The 16900-nt window shown below is 47.6% G+C and overlaps 7 protein-coding genes across 7 annotated transcripts; 4 read left to right on the top strand and 3 right to left on the bottom strand.

Annotated features, from left to right (window-relative positions):
- Positions 1-10: 10 nt before the first annotated feature.
- On the bottom strand, positions 11-2149 carry VE01_10277 (uncharacterized protein). The gene is made up of 7 exons (XM_018279680.2): positions 1795-2149; positions 1681-1743; positions 1465-1627; positions 768-1411; positions 402-712; positions 217-350; positions 11-155 (listed from the first exon to the last, which is right to left on the bottom strand). Exons 1-7 carry the CDS (start codon positions 1891-1893, stop codon positions 28-30), a joined length of 1542 nt encoding a protein of 513 aa, XP_018125456.1. The 5' UTR covers positions 1894-2149; the 3' UTR covers positions 11-27.
- A 168-nt stretch (positions 2150-2317) lies between these two features.
- On the top strand, positions 2318-3563 carry VE01_10276 (uncharacterized protein). Its single transcript, XM_018279679.2, has 5 exons — positions 2318-2733; positions 2794-2963; positions 3011-3123; positions 3180-3347; positions 3412-3563. The coding sequence occupies exons 1-5, from the start codon at positions 2479-2481 to the stop codon at positions 3474-3476; spliced, it is 771 nt and encodes a 256-aa protein (XP_018125457.2). The 5' UTR covers positions 2318-2478; the 3' UTR covers positions 3477-3563.
- A 227-nt stretch (positions 3564-3790) lies between these two features.
- Positions 3791-5184, top strand: VE01_10275 (uncharacterized protein). Its single transcript, XM_059464141.1, has 5 exons — positions 3791-4106; positions 4154-4384; positions 4451-4618; positions 4669-4970; positions 5034-5184. The coding sequence occupies exons 1-5, from the start codon at positions 4034-4036 to the stop codon at positions 5118-5120; spliced, it is 861 nt and encodes a 286-aa protein (XP_059319249.1). The 5' UTR covers positions 3791-4033; the 3' UTR covers positions 5121-5184.
- Positions 5185-5436: 252 nt separating this feature from the next.
- On the top strand, positions 5437-8898 carry VE01_10274 (uncharacterized protein). Its single transcript, XM_018279677.2, has 4 exons — positions 5437-5711; positions 5767-5834; positions 5889-6846; positions 6900-8898. Exons 1-4 carry the CDS (start codon positions 5616-5618, stop codon positions 7890-7892), a joined length of 2115 nt encoding a protein of 704 aa, XP_018125447.2. The 5' UTR covers positions 5437-5615; the 3' UTR covers positions 7893-8898.
- Positions 8511-10443, bottom strand: VE01_10273 (uncharacterized protein). Its single transcript, XM_018279676.2, has 5 exons — positions 10163-10443; positions 9986-10109; positions 9342-9932; positions 8819-9295; positions 8511-8736 (listed from the first exon to the last, which is right to left on the bottom strand). The coding sequence occupies exons 1-4, from the start codon at positions 10334-10336 to the stop codon at positions 8967-8969; spliced, it is 1218 nt and encodes a 405-aa protein (XP_018125442.1). The 5' UTR covers positions 10337-10443; the 3' UTR covers positions 8511-8736; positions 8819-8966.
- A 156-nt stretch (positions 10444-10599) lies between these two features.
- Positions 10600-12376, top strand: VE01_10272 (uncharacterized protein). The gene is made up of 8 exons (XM_018279675.2): positions 10600-10804; positions 10945-10982; positions 11033-11121; positions 11168-11311; positions 11360-11441; positions 11510-11647; positions 11703-12122; positions 12173-12376. Exons 1-8 carry the CDS (start codon positions 10778-10780, stop codon positions 12300-12302), a joined length of 1068 nt encoding a protein of 355 aa, XP_018125443.1. The 5' UTR covers positions 10600-10777; the 3' UTR covers positions 12303-12376.
- An 82-nt stretch (positions 12377-12458) lies between these two features.
- VE01_10271 (uncharacterized protein) lies at positions 12459-15579 on the bottom strand (the record flags this gene model as incomplete). Its single annotated transcript, XM_018279674.1, has 11 exons — positions 12459-12860; positions 12915-13039; positions 13090-13160; positions 13281-13499; positions 13553-13670; positions 14042-14314; positions 14371-14569; positions 14620-14854; positions 14989-15323; positions 15393-15425; positions 15481-15579. The coding sequence occupies 11 exons, from the start codon at positions 15577-15579 to the stop codon at positions 12459-12461; spliced, it is 2109 nt and encodes a 702-aa protein (XP_018125444.1).
- Positions 15580-16900: the final 1321 nt, after the last annotated feature.

Genomic DNA, 16900 nt, shown 5'->3' with positions numbered 1-16900 from the left:
TTATGTTCTTATTCTACGAAATGGCATTTACAGCACATAGCGGAAATCCTTGTTCTCGAACTCCGTCTTGTCCTGCATCCCAGCCTCGTTACTCATCTCCTTATTTGCAGGGCCATAAGTACGCTCTCTGTATCTGTTGGTGAAAAACATGTATGCTGGAAATAAATCATTAGCTTTAGTATATAGAAAATCCAGGGAAGTAATATGAAGGCTTACCAAGAAGTAAGAGATGGCATCCAAGTTTGACAGAGTAGCCGGCGAGTAGACCTGCCGTTGCAGTGGGATAGGTCGGAGCCTCGCTAGCTTTAACAACAAATGGTCCTGTAAAGTTACCCCAGCAGTATGCAGTGCTATATAAATGTAAGTCTGGTTTCATTTAAAGAAGCAAAGGCAATTCTTACAAAATCATAGCGCTAGCCATCGATCGATGAGTGAACCCCGCCATGTTCGATGAGACGGTCACAAGTGAGATAGTAAATCCAACGGACTGCGTGTTAACCAGCCAGAACGAAACGAGTCGTCCCCAGGTATTAGAACGTGGAAGATATGCTGTACATGCGGCAGCAACTGTGCATATGATATTTGCGGCGGTAGCTGTTAGCAGGCGAGAGTTCGGCACATTAAGGGTAATTGCTCCTCCGATAATGAGAGCAATGATTTGGATCGCATCGCCGACGGACTTGAGCTGGGTCGTTTTGGTAGTGCTAAATCCCTATACGTATAGTTAGTAGGAGAAAATAGAAACATAGCAGATGATGGCGTTGTACCAAATCTTTAATAATGATGGTAGAGAAGGAGTTAACAACTCCATTCGGGATGGCAGCGGCGAAGACAGACGCAAAGAGGAGCAAAGCCTTGGGATCAGCGAAGGCTTGAATGGCTTGCTTGGTGTTGAATGCCTTGTTCTTGATACCCGTCTCGTTGCCAGCTACTCTTTTGACGGCAACGAGGCGTTCGCGCTCGTTGAAGAACCGCGCATTTGACGGAGTGTCGGGGAGCAGAAAGTAGATGACAAATGCCCATAGACACGTAGCACCACCGAGAATGAAGAAAATAAGCTCCCAGCGCTCCGGGGTCAAATCCTCGGGAAGTTTGGAAATGCCCATCGAGATATAGGAGCCGATAATACCGCCCCATCCAAGGGCAGAGTACCAAATGCATTGGCGAAGCGGAATCTCTTGTCTGGTGTACCAGAATCCAGTCATCAATGTAAGACCGGGAGTTACGGCGGCCTCAAAGACGCCCATTATGAAGCGGACGGCGAGGGCGCTGCTGAATGTTCGGCATTGTGTCAGGATAAGAACTGTTGCTCCCCAGAGCAAGCAGCTTATGCCGAGAACTTTCTGTGCAGGGAATCGGCCGATGAGCCAGCCGCAGGGGTACTGTCCAAAGAAGTATCCTGCATATACCACTAAAATGCAGGGTTAGATAACCATTCAAACAAAATCTCCCAGCAAGACTCACTCGCAGACAGGTAATTGAACTGTTGGCCATGTAGCCCAAGGGCTTTCTGATATCCGAACAGATTGGCATAGTTCAGTGCCGTCTTGTCAAGAAATTGCAAGGTCTGTGTGACCAAGAAGATTGGTAGAATGATTAGATCAATCTTCCAACGGACACGGCGATTCTGAATAATTTGTTAGACATCGCGTAAAATGTAGACGAGTGGGCATTGCTTACTTCTTGTTGTGAAATTTCTATGTTAAGACCCTCTCTATACTCCGAGTATCCAACTGCATCACTCTAAATATTGTGAGCCAATGCATAATTTGAACTTGTAACGGCGGTGGTTACCTCGTTGAAATTGTCCAGCGGTTGCTTTAAATCTGCATCGTGATCGATGCCACCATCGCGCTCCACGTGTGCGACTTCGTCAACCTTCACGGTGGTCATCTCGAAAAACTTGAGAGCCGCAGAAGAAATAGTCGTGGTTATAAAAACTCAGGAGAACAGAAACACAGAGGCATGGAAATCCGATTAGCCATGTGCTTCCAGGGAAGGAAGGAGGATCTTAAATCTAAAACAAGTTGGGGAAATGCTGGGGATACCCCGCATGCACCCCGCATATATTCGCTCCATTATTCCCATAAACTGGGGCGCCGGGTATCAATTCGGCTGCCCATTTGCTGGGCTTAAAGATATATCCGAACTAATATGGCAGAGACGAAGCTCGTTGGTATTTCTGCAATTGGGATTCGGCGTTAGGCGTCCGGCGGTCGGCATACCGGACTCACTAGCCCAACTGTGGGGAACCCCGCAATATGGCCGATGATCACCCAGGCTCGGAGTTTCGCCGAATGCTGCGGGAACTCGGCGACGAAGATGACCTACAAACGTGACTTCGTTGTGGTATGTTGCAATCGAACGAAGACGAAACATATCATGAATGGATGATGCTTGTTGATGTCCATATTTTACTACAACTTCCTAAAACTCTCACACCCTTATAAATTTTAACCAAACGACGCATTCATCTTAATGATGGCAGATCCAGTTCTTGCGAAGCCATCAGGACCCTGCTGTCTAAATGGCACAATTCACCAAGGAGAGTCGAAAGGCAAGTTCGTCACACTTGCAGGTGTAGAGACGTACGTTGGAACGCCCACAAAGCCAAATGGTCATATTTTGCTCTACTTTCCTGATGTCTGGGGAATGTTTCCCAACGGGCTTCTTATAATGGATGGCTTTGCTGATGCTGGATATCTTGTGCTGGGCATGGACTATTTTCGCGGGGTAAATTCTCATTCTAGGACTCTTATCACAGAGCAAAATGGAACTCATTTGATTTTATAGGACCCAGTGTGGAAGCACAGAAAGGACAGACACGACAACTCTGATCCCAATTTTGACTATGAGGCTTGGAAGAAGAAGCACACAGCGTTTGCCGATGAAAATGTTCCCAAATGGGTCAGCGCGGTGAAAGAGGAATATGGCGAGGAGCAAACGAAATATGCTTGTGTAGGGTAAGTCTGCTCGATAATCACTGTGATTCTCATACTTATCGTTTTAGATACTGCTTTGGTGCCCCGTACGTTTGTAATGAATTAGCTGGCAACACTGTCACGGCTGGTGCATTCGCCCATCCAGCGTTCCTCAAGGTGCACCATTTTTTCAACCTAAAGAGTGAGTTAACTCCCAGTAGCGAAATTGTAGCTTTAAACTAATGAATTTGCACGAAGAACCATTATTCCTATCTTGTGCTGAAGTCGACCATACGTTTGACACTCCTTCGCGACGACGAGCGCTTGAAATCCTTCAGACGGAAAAGAAACCCTACCAACTACAGCTCTTTAGCGGTGTTCAGCATGGATTTGCGTTGCGAGGTGATCTGGAGAATCCTTATGAACGTCAGTTGCCTCTCCTAAGAAATATCCATCTCATCATGTAATACACATACTAACTTGTTCGTAGGATATGTCAAAGAGCAGAGTTTAAAGGGTATCGTCGAATGGTTTGATTTCTGGTTATCGCAATAAATAATATCTACATAGATCTTGGAACTATTACCAATGAGCTGAATCACAATTCGTGCACAGGCTTGAATAAATATGAATACTTTTACCTCACTGTAATATTGGATCAATGGATGAATGAACGGATCAGGCACCTTCTCGAGTACCTCATCCAGAAGTGGACCCTCTATTGAAAACGTGGGAAGCAAGCTATTTGACCCCACATTCCCCCGGTTCTCCACATTTCCCCGGCTCTCCGGATGATCTTGGCCTAATACCGAGATCTCGGGATTAACACACGCCGAGTATCTTGGAATTGGTGCATCTTCTGAGTATGACCGAGCGACTCACTCGGACGACTCACTCGGAGGAAGTGGGTAGCCTGTGTGTGTCCATTCTCGGCAGAATATCACGATGGCGATCAGCCCGGCGCTTTAACCTGACTTATGGACCTATGAGAAACTCGATGCCATGAATATATATACCCTTCAACACTGAATATATTTCTCCATGTATCATTACAACACTACCTTCACCTAATTAACCACCCGCCTGTTGTCTCCTAAGTCTCACTCGGATCAATGGCGCCTCCTGTAGCTTTCAATTTTGAGGGAGAGGTAGCGATCGTTACCGGCGCTGGCTCCCGCATGCCAGGTATGTTCCTCCAATTATGAATTCATATTCATCTAACCTTGATGCAGGTGAAATTGGCAATGGGAGAGCGACTGCAATTCTTCTCGCCCGCCAGGGTTGCAAAGTTGCTCTGGTTGACTTCAACGTTGAGTGGGCGCAAGAGACGAAGCGCATGATCGACGAAGAGGGTGGCATCTCTGAGGTTATCCAGGCAGATGTCACCGACGAAGAGTCATGCAAGAGTGCCGTGGAGAAGACTGTAGCAGTATTCGGCTCTGTGGATATTCTCGTTAACATTGGTATGGACGGCCCCGTCACTTTATTACAGTTATTGAATTCTCGGACTGATGCAAATGTTTCTATAGTTGGGGTTGGAGGAGCCATGGGCGATTGCACTAAAATCGACATGGCTGCTTGGGACCGCGATTTCCGCATTAATGTAACGAGCATGGTACTTATGAGTCGACACGTTGTTCCTGAGATGCGCAAGAAGGGAAGAGGTTCGATCGTCAATATGTCTTCTGTCAGCGGCCGTATGTCCCCCTTTTCATCGCCTTCCTTACCCCAGCTTACATTATTTTAGTCCTTGGCGGCAATCCGAGCCTATTATATCCTACCACCAAAGGTGCAATCATCCAAATGACACGCGCAATGGCCGCACAACATGGGTCTGAAAACATTCGTGTGAACTGCGTGTGTCCAGGGATGGTGTTTACGCCAATGGTGCGGGGAAGAGGCATGACTGATGATATGCGCCAGGCGCGGATTAACCAAAACCTAATGAAGCAAGAGGGCACAGGTTGGGATGTGGGCTACGGAATCCTGTTCTTGTGTAGTAAGGAGGCAAAATGGATTACAGGACTGATAATGCCAATCGATGGAGGGGTAAGTTTTCCTGGGCTGTGAGTTCTTCTCAAGTTGTACGATACTGACTATTTGGGACGATAGACAACGGCGGGAAAGGCAGACAGGCCAGCGCTGAAGGCCGATGTGCTAGCAGAGATTAATACACAGATACCCAACGGCATAAACTAGATGTTCTGTTGATTTGCAGTACAGGCGATGGATGGAAAGGGGTAAAAATATTATTGATACCAAGCATGGAGTCACGAAATAAATTAAACAAGCCCATTTACAAACCAGCGTGACGACCAACATTATCTAACCCTAACTACCTCGTAATTAAATCATATAGTATAGAGTAGCGATACGTACTATTATAAACAAATAGAAAATATAAAATGCATTGCTCGAAGTAGTAGCCTCACAAATCGGGCCGTATTTTCTTGTGTCGCGGGTAGCTTTGGTCGGTAATTATTCGCCTTCTCCACTCCAGATCCGTGCGGGGAAGTTAACACAAACCTGAATACCTCCTGCAATTGACCCAGAAAACAGGCATTACGATAGCATATTCTACACCTATGTCCTACACATTGTCATAAATCTGCTCCTCCAATCCGGTTCCATTGCGCGAGACAGTCGTGGGTTCTTGAGAGCTGTGATGTTCGCCGGGGTTCCGGCCACGCTCACATGGCCTCCACACACAATCGGCACGCCGGTACTATGCAGGTTGAAACCTCCAATCACATATTCGGTCAAGCATGCATCCACTGCAACCTAAAAAAGGTATTCGCTACTGTTCTAGAAGCCCAGCCTTATGGCTATGTACTAATTAGGGAAGATTAAATGCAGATTATTGACGGAACAGGGGCCCTGCCAATCGTGCTCCTCCTTACGCATTGAGTGCATGTAAGCATCCCTTGCAACTCCCTTATTTCAACCATGCTGATGAGAATCAAATAGCCCTCGAACCCGCAAGAGACGCCGAGCTGCTCCAGCGAGGACTTCAAGTGCAACTTTGCATCATGTTGAGAGGCCGCCTAGCGGTATCCAGAACACCCTAAGTAACCATGGCTATGGTGATCCCACAAGTGCGCAAATGCCACTTCCATTTTGGCCACGCCCGCATTCTCTGGTTATACCTGACATAGTAGTACCAGAGGTCCTTCCTGGCCGTGGGCAGGTAGACGGTTTGCAAGACGCAGATCATGCTGTTCATCACATTCCTGATGAGAGAAGCCATTCATTACCATTACAATCTCAACCGCCTGGAGGCAGCGATATTACCACGGATTCGCCCCGTGAAATTATTACAGTGAACCGTCAAAGGACTGAGTCTCCAACATATATTGGGAGGACGTATTATATTGGCGGCGACACAACCATTGACGAGAGGTCGGCTCGGTCATATACCCCATCGAGAACCGGTGGACTCTCTGATATGGAAGAGAAAATATTAGAGCTCTGCGGATCTTTCAAACTCCCACCGAAGTCTACCCGTCAAATACTCATGGAAACCTTTATGCAGTATTGCTACCCGTGGATGCCGACCCTCAGTCAGTCGGAGCTACATCAAGGCAGCGATAAGTTTCAGTCGTTGTTGCTGATGCAGTCAATGTTTGTAGCAGCTAGTCGAATCTCGCCAGGCCCAGGTGTGGAATCTTATGGATCCTCGGAACAGTTCTACCAGCGTGCAAAGGCTCTATTTTGGGCAGGCCACGAAAACAACCCCCTTACAGTTATCAAGGCGATTACAATGCTACATTGGTATAATCCTGATGGACCCGCGTATGTCTCATACGATGCTAGCGAATTTTGGCTTAAGACGGGAGTCGGCCTTGCCTACCAGATTGGCCTCCATAAAGAGCCACCTCAGGGACCACACAGAGCCATTCGCCGGCGTATATGGTGGAGTTTGGCAGTAAGTTTGGTTCTTCTCAAATGATTAGATTCACGATATTAAAGTAATCTTAGGTCCGTGATTCCCTCATCTCTGTTTCACATGGGCGACCGCGAGCAATCAATATGGACGACTGCGAAACTAGCCCCCCATGTTTGGACGACTTTCCGGAATCTCGTGCGCAAGGAGAGCTGTTTATTCCATACGTTGAGATATGCTGTCTCCTTGGCAACCTCGTTGAGTGCTGCTCTAGAAGACGCATGTGTAGTACACAACGCCTGCACGTGGAAACTGTCCTATTTCGCTGGACAAGGACACTTCCTTCAAATTTAAGATTGTCCCCAAAGCAACCCCATACTCAGACGTATGATCTCCTCGCACACAATTTCAATGCCCGACAATTGCATGTCCCATACTTGATCTGTCTAATTATTCTGGCTCGCCCTACTGCAGCGTCAGGAGAAGTATCACCAGTCCCTGTTTTGGCGGCTTCGTTTGTCGCTGGAATCTACGAATATTTTCTAGCACGCGATCAAGTTAAGTTCTTGTCGCCAGTGTTTACAAATTTTTGCCTTGTCGCTAGTATCGTGTTGCTATCAGTCAGGCCGTTTCCTGATTTATGGGAAGCCATTCAGCCAGATCTTGAGGTCATGCAGAAATGCCTGAATGAGCTTTCGAAACGATGGCGGTCTGCCATTGGAGCATCTAAAGCGCTACAAAAAGCCATCGATATACGGAAATCCCACTTACCGGGTGAAGGGTCGTCTCTAACAAAGCCTACGAGCGCCCAACTGGCTTTACTTGAGGGATTTTCGGTTGATCTCTGCAGAATATGGCCTATTTATGAACCCCAGATTGCACTACAACGTAGCGACAATGCAGCTCAGAGAAATATCGACATTCAAGGCAATCCAGGAGAAGAATTTACATCTATTTCGGACCAGACCACGGCAGCGATGGCCGACGTTGGTTTCGCAACTGAAGCAGAGCAGGACCTTATGAATCTAGATTTTGGAGGTATAGGCGAGTGGTTCATGAATGACTGGGATATGACTGGGTTCAGGTGATCCTCTGGGCCTTTTATTCCCAGATTTTAGACACTGAATTCTCTGCTGGTGAAGAAACTTCAACTGGCATCAATGCGGTTAATACGTTAAAAAAGGCTGTCGCAACCAGAAATGGCGCTCACAATCTCCGATGAGTCGATGGCTGCAGACCACTGTCGCTGGCGGCGAAAGATAGCCACGAGCAGGTGGTGGAGCATCTTCTCGCTGCCGACAGAGCGGATCCTAACAAGAGGCTGCTTACTGCCTTCAACCTCGCTCTAGATTTGGCGTCCCTGATTTGCTCAGATATGTCTAGTCCTTGCCGATGATCTATTAGACATCCAAGCGTTAGAGCATCATGAGAGTTTGGCAACTCAGCTGCAGAAAGCAGCGCCTAAAGCAGCTACAAAGAGAACCAAGTTTGCCGAAAGGAAATGTAGTAAAATAATGGGAGACAAGTGCGCATCAAGAAACCGGTGTGGCCCCGCCTCCATACAACAATCATCGACGTTCCAACGGCGGTTAGCTTGTCGGGTGAGCTGAGATCGGACCATCCTTGAATCCGCCACAACAATGCACTCTTTTCCCGTCCCCTTCAGGCAGAGCGGGCAAAATATCGAGTGCTACAGGGTTTGGAGACGCACATGTTCTAGTGATATTTTTTTAGCTTTAGGCGTGCTATTTAGGTCCTAAATCTAGACATCGAGTATTCGTCTCACAATCTCCGCGGTTCAGCTCAAAGTTCAAATATTGCGCTCTAATTCTGACCTTCAGCTCTGCTTCTAGAACATCCATCTCTAATAGCGCCTTGACAAACGAATCTGAGGTTCAAGCCGATTCGACATTCCTTCTTCCTTTTAATACACTAGTCGCATTGGTCATATTAGTAAAATGAGCCCATGTGGGGGCGGGTCGGCCCGCGGTGAAAGCTTAGACGGCCGACTAACCTGCAACAGTGTCACTAGACAAAGCTATGTGCATCTGTGTGTGTATGTAGGTGCGTAATGCTGATACTGAAAATTTGGAGCTCTAAACAAGTAGGTCTATATCATAGACAATGTACCACCGTTGACCTCGTCTTAAACTCATATCTACCTACTCCTTCAACTGACACTCCAGGACTGTCTGACTGCCCAACTGGCTCCACCAGATCTTAACCAGCCGTAGGCCCGCCGAATCTAAGATCGCCTTAAATTCTTTTTCACTTCTCTCTTTCCCTCCGATAACTAACATGCACATATCCATCCAGTACACCGTCATATCCAAACCTTCGTAGCCTGTTTTCGGCACCTCAGGTACTACCATCTCGCCAATCAGAAGACGAGAATCTGGTGCCATGGCTTCGGCAATGTGCGACAGAATTACGATAGCTTCGCGGTCTTGCCAGTTGTGCATAATGCGGCGGAGGTAATAGACATGTGCGTCTACAAATGTGAGTATATTGCCAGGAACTGTTGAGGGGGCAATTACTCTTGATTGGTTGTGGTGTGAAGAAGTCAATGGGTACTTTTTCCACTCCAGGTAGGGCATCGGCGGGAATTGCATCCAACACCCTCTCCCGATCCTCTAGAATCGCTCTACCTATCCCCGTCACCCCACTCTCCTCGATTTCCCGGGTGATCTGCAGTAAGCTTTGACCACGGCCACCAGCCACATCGACAATGAAAGCACGTTCAGGGTCACTAGTGTCAATAGAGGCAGGCAGTGTGGCAAACGGGAACATGCCAAGAACTGGCAACGCAGCTTCCTGCGTTGTCATAGCAATGTTAAACCGCTGTAGTCGCTCAGGCCACTCCAGCAAACACTCGTAGAAGTTCTTACCTTCCCGGTCATTATGCCACGCAAAGGGGGAGGTGCGAGGATTCAGAATACCTGCAGAATCGTGCGTGGACATGTATTCAGGGAGACGATGGGCGGCAGGAGCTACTTCGTCCACACAGAGGGTGAAGAAGTCGGTTGCCACATCATCAATGTAGACAAGTGAGAACTTGGTATGCGCATAAGTGTCTTCAGCCACGGAGCGGAAGATGTTGGTTGCGGTTAGGATCCGCATGAGACGGGCTGAAGGTAGATGTTAGCCTTGCGTGATAGGCTCAACTGGTAATTGTGCATACTGAGAACCTCGAGATCAACATTCACAATTACAGCGAGCTCTTTGGCAGTTATGCTGCCCTCCCGGGGAATGCTGTGGAAGACCTTGAGCTGTAGCAATGTATTCACAGCTGCTGTTTGCGAGTACTACGCTGAATTAATGTCTGCGTGAAATAGGGTATATGTCAAATAAAACGTACATTGGTGATCTGGCTGAACATCTTCTCAACAGGATCCTCCAAGCCCTCGCGCAGAGCATCGAGCCTAGCTATTAGATCCAACCTGGAACGTTTGTCTGCTCCCTCAACATCGTAGACCTTTGCTGCCTCAAGCAAAGATTCAGCATCCCTAACTAACTTTGACTTAATGACCATGTTGCTGATTGGCCCTAGAAATACTCTTGGATATACTGGAATGGTTGGCAAGTGATATGTTACACAAGAAAGTCAAAAGAAATCCCACGGAAGTGGCTGGTCAAATGAGGGCGGGGTAGACTTCAAACACAAGAGAAGAAGACATCAGTGATTGGTTGATCAGCATTCCATCGGTCGGGCCGTTGCGCCTCCCTTGCATCGGACGGATATATGTAAAAGTGGGGCCTGGATTCATACAGAGCCCCCTTCACAATTGCTTCATTTCCGAAGCCACGACGGGTCTTCCATATACAAATAACTCATGTTCATCATTCAACAGCGCAATGATCTGTCTGTTATCTACGCCTAACCCGTAAATGCATGCACGGGACTCGGCATTTAATTTTAAACTCGTTGATATAAGATACATGATCGCAGCCTTCCCCGTACGGTATATGAAGGATGCAGAGAATCGAAGCTGATCCCGATGTTCGTCTTTACAAATTTGCTTATGCTCCTCTCACACTCATTTCTCATTTCTATATGGTTATAATCCGGGGGATCCGCTAGCTTGTCAACCTGCTATTGTGGCGGAATTGTGTGATTCGATGCTAAGACGATAATCGCAGTTTGAAGACGAGGGAGCAGTCTTTGATGCCGACTCGCTGTTGGTTTTACAATTTCCAAGCTCTATACTTGTTTTTAATGGTGCTTTAGATATGGTGATTCAACGACTTCTATCACCTCGAGTATCTTGAGAGGTGTAGATGAGCATGGTCGAACATATGCTGCATATGGTAAAAGCGGTAAGATGTGAGTGGACAGCCTCAAAGTCGTATCTGACATGTGCAGGGTATGGCATGCCCATAGACGGGGACGAATTGGATCGTATCGACATGAAACATAGGATGTACAGCATGTTGCTAGATGAAGAATTGTTTCTAGCTCCGATAGGCTCAAGCCCACACCGAGTACTTGACCTTGGGACTGGTAGTGGTAGGTCTAATCAGCCCTAAATATGAAGGGGTTCTAATATTATGAAAGGTATTTGGGCTATAGACTTCGCAGACCAATTTCCGTCTGCGGACGTTCTTGGTGTCGACGTCGCTCCTATCCAGCCAGATTGGTTAGTCACTCTACGATACCACTTCGCAGTGCAAATTGGATAGTGAATGCAGATCTGACTATGGATAGGGTGCCTCCTAACTGCCACTTCGAAATAGATGACGTCGAGGAGCAATTCACCTACCATCAGAAATTCGATTTCATTCATTCACGCGATTTCCTTTTTTCTATTAAAGACTGGCCGCGCCTCGTCGGGCAATGTTACGAGTCCGTCATCCCACCACTCTCCTCTTGTTCGTCTCCGCTCACTTTATTCCCCTAGACAGCTGGTACCCGGAGGCTACCTTGAGCTGCAATGCCTCCTTCCTGTCCCCAACTGCGATGATGATTCTGCACCCCCTGAAAGTGGCGTACCCATCTTCTCCACCAAAGTCATCGAAGCTAGCCAAATCGTTGGCTGGTCATTGTTAGAACCAAACAATTTCGCCAAATACCTCCGCGAAGCAGGATTTGTGAATGTCGTCGAGAAACGGTATAAAGTCCCTACGGGCCCTTGGCCGCTCAACAAGAGATTGAAGCTCATTGGCGCATTCGAGATGCAAAGTCTGCTGCAAGGTGCTAGTGCCTTCAGTTTGATGGCTTTCAGTAAAGCGTTCGGCTGGACCAAGGAAGAAACAGAAGTATTTCTTGTTGCGTTAAGGAGGGATGTAAAGAATTTGAGGTATCATACATATTATGAGTTGTGAGTGTGTCAAGTTCCACAGTGGGCGGAGTAAATACTGACAATTATAGTATTGTGGCATACGGACAAAGACCTAAGGATGTAGGTACAACGAAAGAGGCATCACCTGAATCGCCAACTGCAGAGTCAGTGGGAAGCCCTGGCAAAACAGAATCAGAGGATAGCCCTCCCAAAGTTTAAAAGAAAGCAGCCGAAAGCAGCAGCTGGTTTGCTGCAAGATAGTTATTTTATTAGGGGGTTAAAGAGGTGTGCTACAATATACAATATCGATATTCTATTATAAGTGAGTGGAATTTATAGGTAGCCACCATGTGCGGGTTTCCAGCCCCATCGCGACTAGTTGAGGTCTTGTTGTTGTTGTCGAGTAACAATAGACTTGATAAAAGGATGCTCCAATGCCTCCAGCGCTGTCGGTCTCTTCTTGCAGTCCAGCTCCAAGAGGTATAAAATAAACTCTATGCCCTCTCGTGAACAGAGCTCGCGCGGCAGTTTCTCGAACTCTTCCTCGAGCGTTCCTCCCACAATATAAGGCCTCATATCACCCGTTTTAGGGTCCTTGAAGTCCATGGCTTCCAATCCAACCGCTAGCTGCCATTCGCCATACCGCTCCATCTCCTCCGTCATGTCGAAGCGCCCTCTGAGCCTCATCAGCTTGGCCATGCACCACGCGTCAGTGTGGTCCTTGATTATTTTCCCGCCGGGCCCAAAGGGAGTTTTGGACATGAGCCAGTGCACGAGCTAGCAATCACGTCAGCTTCGAGGAGCGGCAGTATGCGGGAATGAAGGGCTTACCGTTACTCCAACGGACCACACGTCGGAGATAGGCCAGGCATCAAGGCCTTTCCATACCTCTGGGGCGCGAGTTTCGAGCGTTTGGGGACATTCGCGTTCTCCGCCCTTAACGCCTTCCATGAATGCTGTTCTAAAGTCAGAGAGATAGGAAGCCGTCAATATCTTCTATCCTTACCCTGGTCTAAGTCGCTTACTCTGACGGTAGGAAATGGCTGATCGAGGTTGGATAGAAGAACATTGTTTGGGCTAATGTCTATAGTATGTTAGTGCGTTTTTCGCATGGGCTCAAGATGGCTGTAGACCTGTATGCACGGCATTGAGGCCTTGGAATACGGCAAGGGCTTCCAATACCGATTTTGAAATCACTTGAGGAAGATTTGGGTGCGAAAGATTTCCGTGTGGCCGGCATTTCCATAGATCAGTATCCATCCATTCGAAAACCAGCTTCTTCGGTTCCCCGGGCGCCGCGCCCCATCTTCGGGATGGATAACATCTACCAACTGCCGAATGTAGGGGCTCTCTTCGATAGCAGGAATTCGATGGGTATCCAATTCGCGCTCAAAAATAAGGTCCTTGATAACTACCCTGGACTGTCTGTTAGTCCCATGCGACAGTAAACAGCAACAGGCGGAATGCACAGGCCTGGCTCAGGCCTCAAACCGGGTCCTAAGGGGAGGGTTTTGGCTTTGGCTACAGTTTGCCCTTTCAGAAAGGCGAGGATTTCGTAGGATGCCCTCTGGCCCTTGAGAATGCGGCCTACGGCATGTACCATCTCGCGAACAGTTTGGCGTCTATTATTGTTTTGGGTATACTTTTCTCGGTATGTAACTAACTACAACGTGGAACAATACATGGTCCGGCGTGAATATATATCCCTTGGCTCCCAACTGGACCCCTACTTTATCTTATCCACGCGCATAGCTATTTCTATCACCATGGAGCAATAAATTAACTAGCTTGTCTTCGTTGCCTGCTACCATAAGGAGCATGCCGGCGAGAGTCAAAAATGAGGAGGCCACCATAAATATTCCAAAGCCATACACATATGTTATAGATTGTCTTATTAAACCATCGGTGTATGGAACTTCTTAGTTGTTGTTCTGTCTCAGGTTGTGGAGGGTGTTTACTATACACGCCGGACTGGTGTCTAGTGGCTGTGCTGGGCGAGCTCTGAACATTAGAGCCAAGGTCGTTCTCCATGTCGGCAGGGTCGGCCCCAGTTCCTAGCAATTTTACCATTTCAACGGCATTGACTATGTCCAGCTCAGCATATAGGCCTGTGCAAAGTGGAAGGCCGCCAAGTTGTTCCTCCTCCAATAGTCTCTTAGACAACCAAGCTTCATCAAGAGCAGATGCCGTATCATCTTGTATAGAATTAGTAGACTTGGATTTCAATATCCCTTATGTATGGTTAGATCGGAAATAAACTTCTCTAGGAATCAAATGCTTTGCATACCTATGGCGCCTTCAAGAAGACTAAATAAGGGAATGATTAGCAACAATGTGGGGACAAGTTGCCCAAACTCCCATGAGTTCTCTTGCAGCACAACGTCTTCCTTACTATCCTGTGTAATTGCAAAATCTACACCTGCTATCATTCTGTCTAGGAATATTCGTAGGGTTCCCCAAGCCAATGAAAAGAGTAGCCAGACAATCTACACGTCTGTTAGCATATGGTAGAAAAGACCGATATAAGTTGACTAACCTCAAAAAGTAAGGAGTCAACACAATCATAAATAGCTCGTGCAAAAGTTATAAACGCCATGATAGCGCAATAGCAAGCAATGTACATGCCGCGCGCTGAGTTTAAGTAGGAATCGTAATACCGCTCTTCCAACTTACTTGCGATACGTTTGCACATTTTCGCAGGTTTATGCCTCAGCCATGTCTTCGAAAACCCAGAGCTCCCGCGGAAGAGTTTGAACACTCTCGTAAGGGAGCTACCGATTAGCCTTCCGATACCATCATGACGTCGAATTTATTTTTGGTGCCTATGAAGCCGGCTTTATCAGACATCGCCAAAAAACAACACTTTCCTGGCGATCCTGGATACACTGGATGAAAACCAAAATACCTCAACTCGTTGGTGCTAGTGTTGCCGTACGTAGATGGATACCCACGTTCATAATTCTCCAATCCACACTCTCCACCAGTCGGGATAAGGGCAACAGCTAGCATGAGCATAAGTACCAACATGAGAACCAGCCTCAGTATCCTAATCGCACTATTATCTTGGATATATCGCCGGAGGAATGTCAGTGTTGTAAGATGCGTCACGGATGAGAACCACGCAAGGCGGACCACCATGTGCCAATGGAAAATAGAAAGGCCGCAATTGATTTGCGAGAAGCCACCAATGAGTATGGAGAGTCCTGTGACAATTTGTGCATCGCTCATTGCTAGGATAGCCTGGGAACGAAGTTTAGCTCTTGGATTAGGTATGTCTCGGCATATGAGGCAGCGCTGTCATGTACTTACCTCAACCAGAAGTCCCCCAAATCGCGCCGAGGGCTTTCTTAATGGCGGCAGCAACTTTACCAGACAGTTTTAATGCGGTGAGACTCACCCCGATCCCAGAGATGTCGGGATTTGGCTGCAGGACTGGGGGTAACAACAAGCCGGTGGCATCGTGCATATAGGAGCAGTCAGGGTTGACACAAGCCATTCTGAAGATTTTTGAAGCTTCGCGCTCGAGTATCACGTTAATGCCTGCATCCCCACGGATATATACAGCTGCGACACCACTGATATATGCAATACCCAAGCCTAGCAGAGCAAAAAGCTCAACCTATCCTTTAACCGCTACAATGCAACCCTCCATGCAGCCAAGGACCCAGGCCAAATCCATTACACACAAAATACGCTACACCTCTAGAATCCCACACACAGGAATCCTTCCACGCTTTCAGCTTTGCTTGACCTGTGCTTATTAATAGGCCAGAATATATCATCCGAAACTTCGCACAACCAGAAAGGAGCCAACACCTACAAGCGTAGGATGGGAGCGCGGTCCTTCAACGAAACCGGTATTAGAAAGAACTTCCTGCAAAAAGAGATTAAGCCAGGGAATAGAAGAGCATATATACTCAACCCCAACGCAATAAGCTCATCAGCATGTCAGCGGCTACACCCGCGCTCGTCCCCACTCTCGGCCTAGTATGAGCCATCTCATCCTCGACAGCCAAACATCGCTCTCTAGCATGGATCGTGCGTTGGCGGACAATCCCTCGCGCTACAAAATAGACGACCTAACCCATCCATCGCAGTGGATACTATCCGCATCTCCGCGGGGCAACATGGCATTTGCAGAGAGAACCCTATCTCTCTCAAGATTTCACATCCCCGCCGCCTGCGCTTCCCTGGCTGATGCGCGATCAGCCTTTCACTGCGCGCGCGTATACCGTCTAACTTCCCAGTATCCCAGTATCAACTCTAAGAGCACAAAGCTGGCAAGTGATGTGACAGCTGTACTGCGCAATAGCGTCCAGTATCGCGCTTTAGGTTGGAGACCACGAATCACCGTCGTTGTATGTTGCTATAAAAATTGCAACCACGATCGACATAACATTAATATATAAATAGGCAAGCGCAACCAACCCAACAGTTATATAAGGCAGGAACAACCAAGATTTATTGGTAAGTTGGCAGGAACGACCGGTTTATGGGAAAGTTGGCAATTACGATGATATGATTTGCATGGCAAATGAACAGGGATGACTGGCTTCATCGCACAGAAGTAGGACGCGAAATAGAGCCCCGATGACAGCTGGCACCCTCCTCCCCACGCCGGATAAACGCTAATGCTTGCCTTGATCGACTTAAAAATGTAGATACCGGGGTATATGAATCCTTACAAGAGGAACCCGATTGTCAAGCTTTGTTCCTTTAACAAGCCTCCGCCTCCTCAGCATCGTATCAATAACCACCACAGCCAACTCATTCACGACCACAAACCCACCCGCTCTACACAATGATGCCTTAATATA

This window comes from Pseudogymnoascus verrucosus, assembly GCF_001662655.1.
Source record: "Pseudogymnoascus verrucosus strain UAMH 10579 unplaced genomic scaffold scaffold_77, whole genome shotgun sequence".
NCBI classification, from domain to species: domain Eukaryota; kingdom Fungi; phylum Ascomycota; class Leotiomycetes; order Thelebolales; family Thelebolaceae; genus Pseudogymnoascus; species Pseudogymnoascus verrucosus.
Note: the sequence above shows the minus strand (reverse complement) of the source record. Positions and strands in the feature narration are given on the sequence as shown.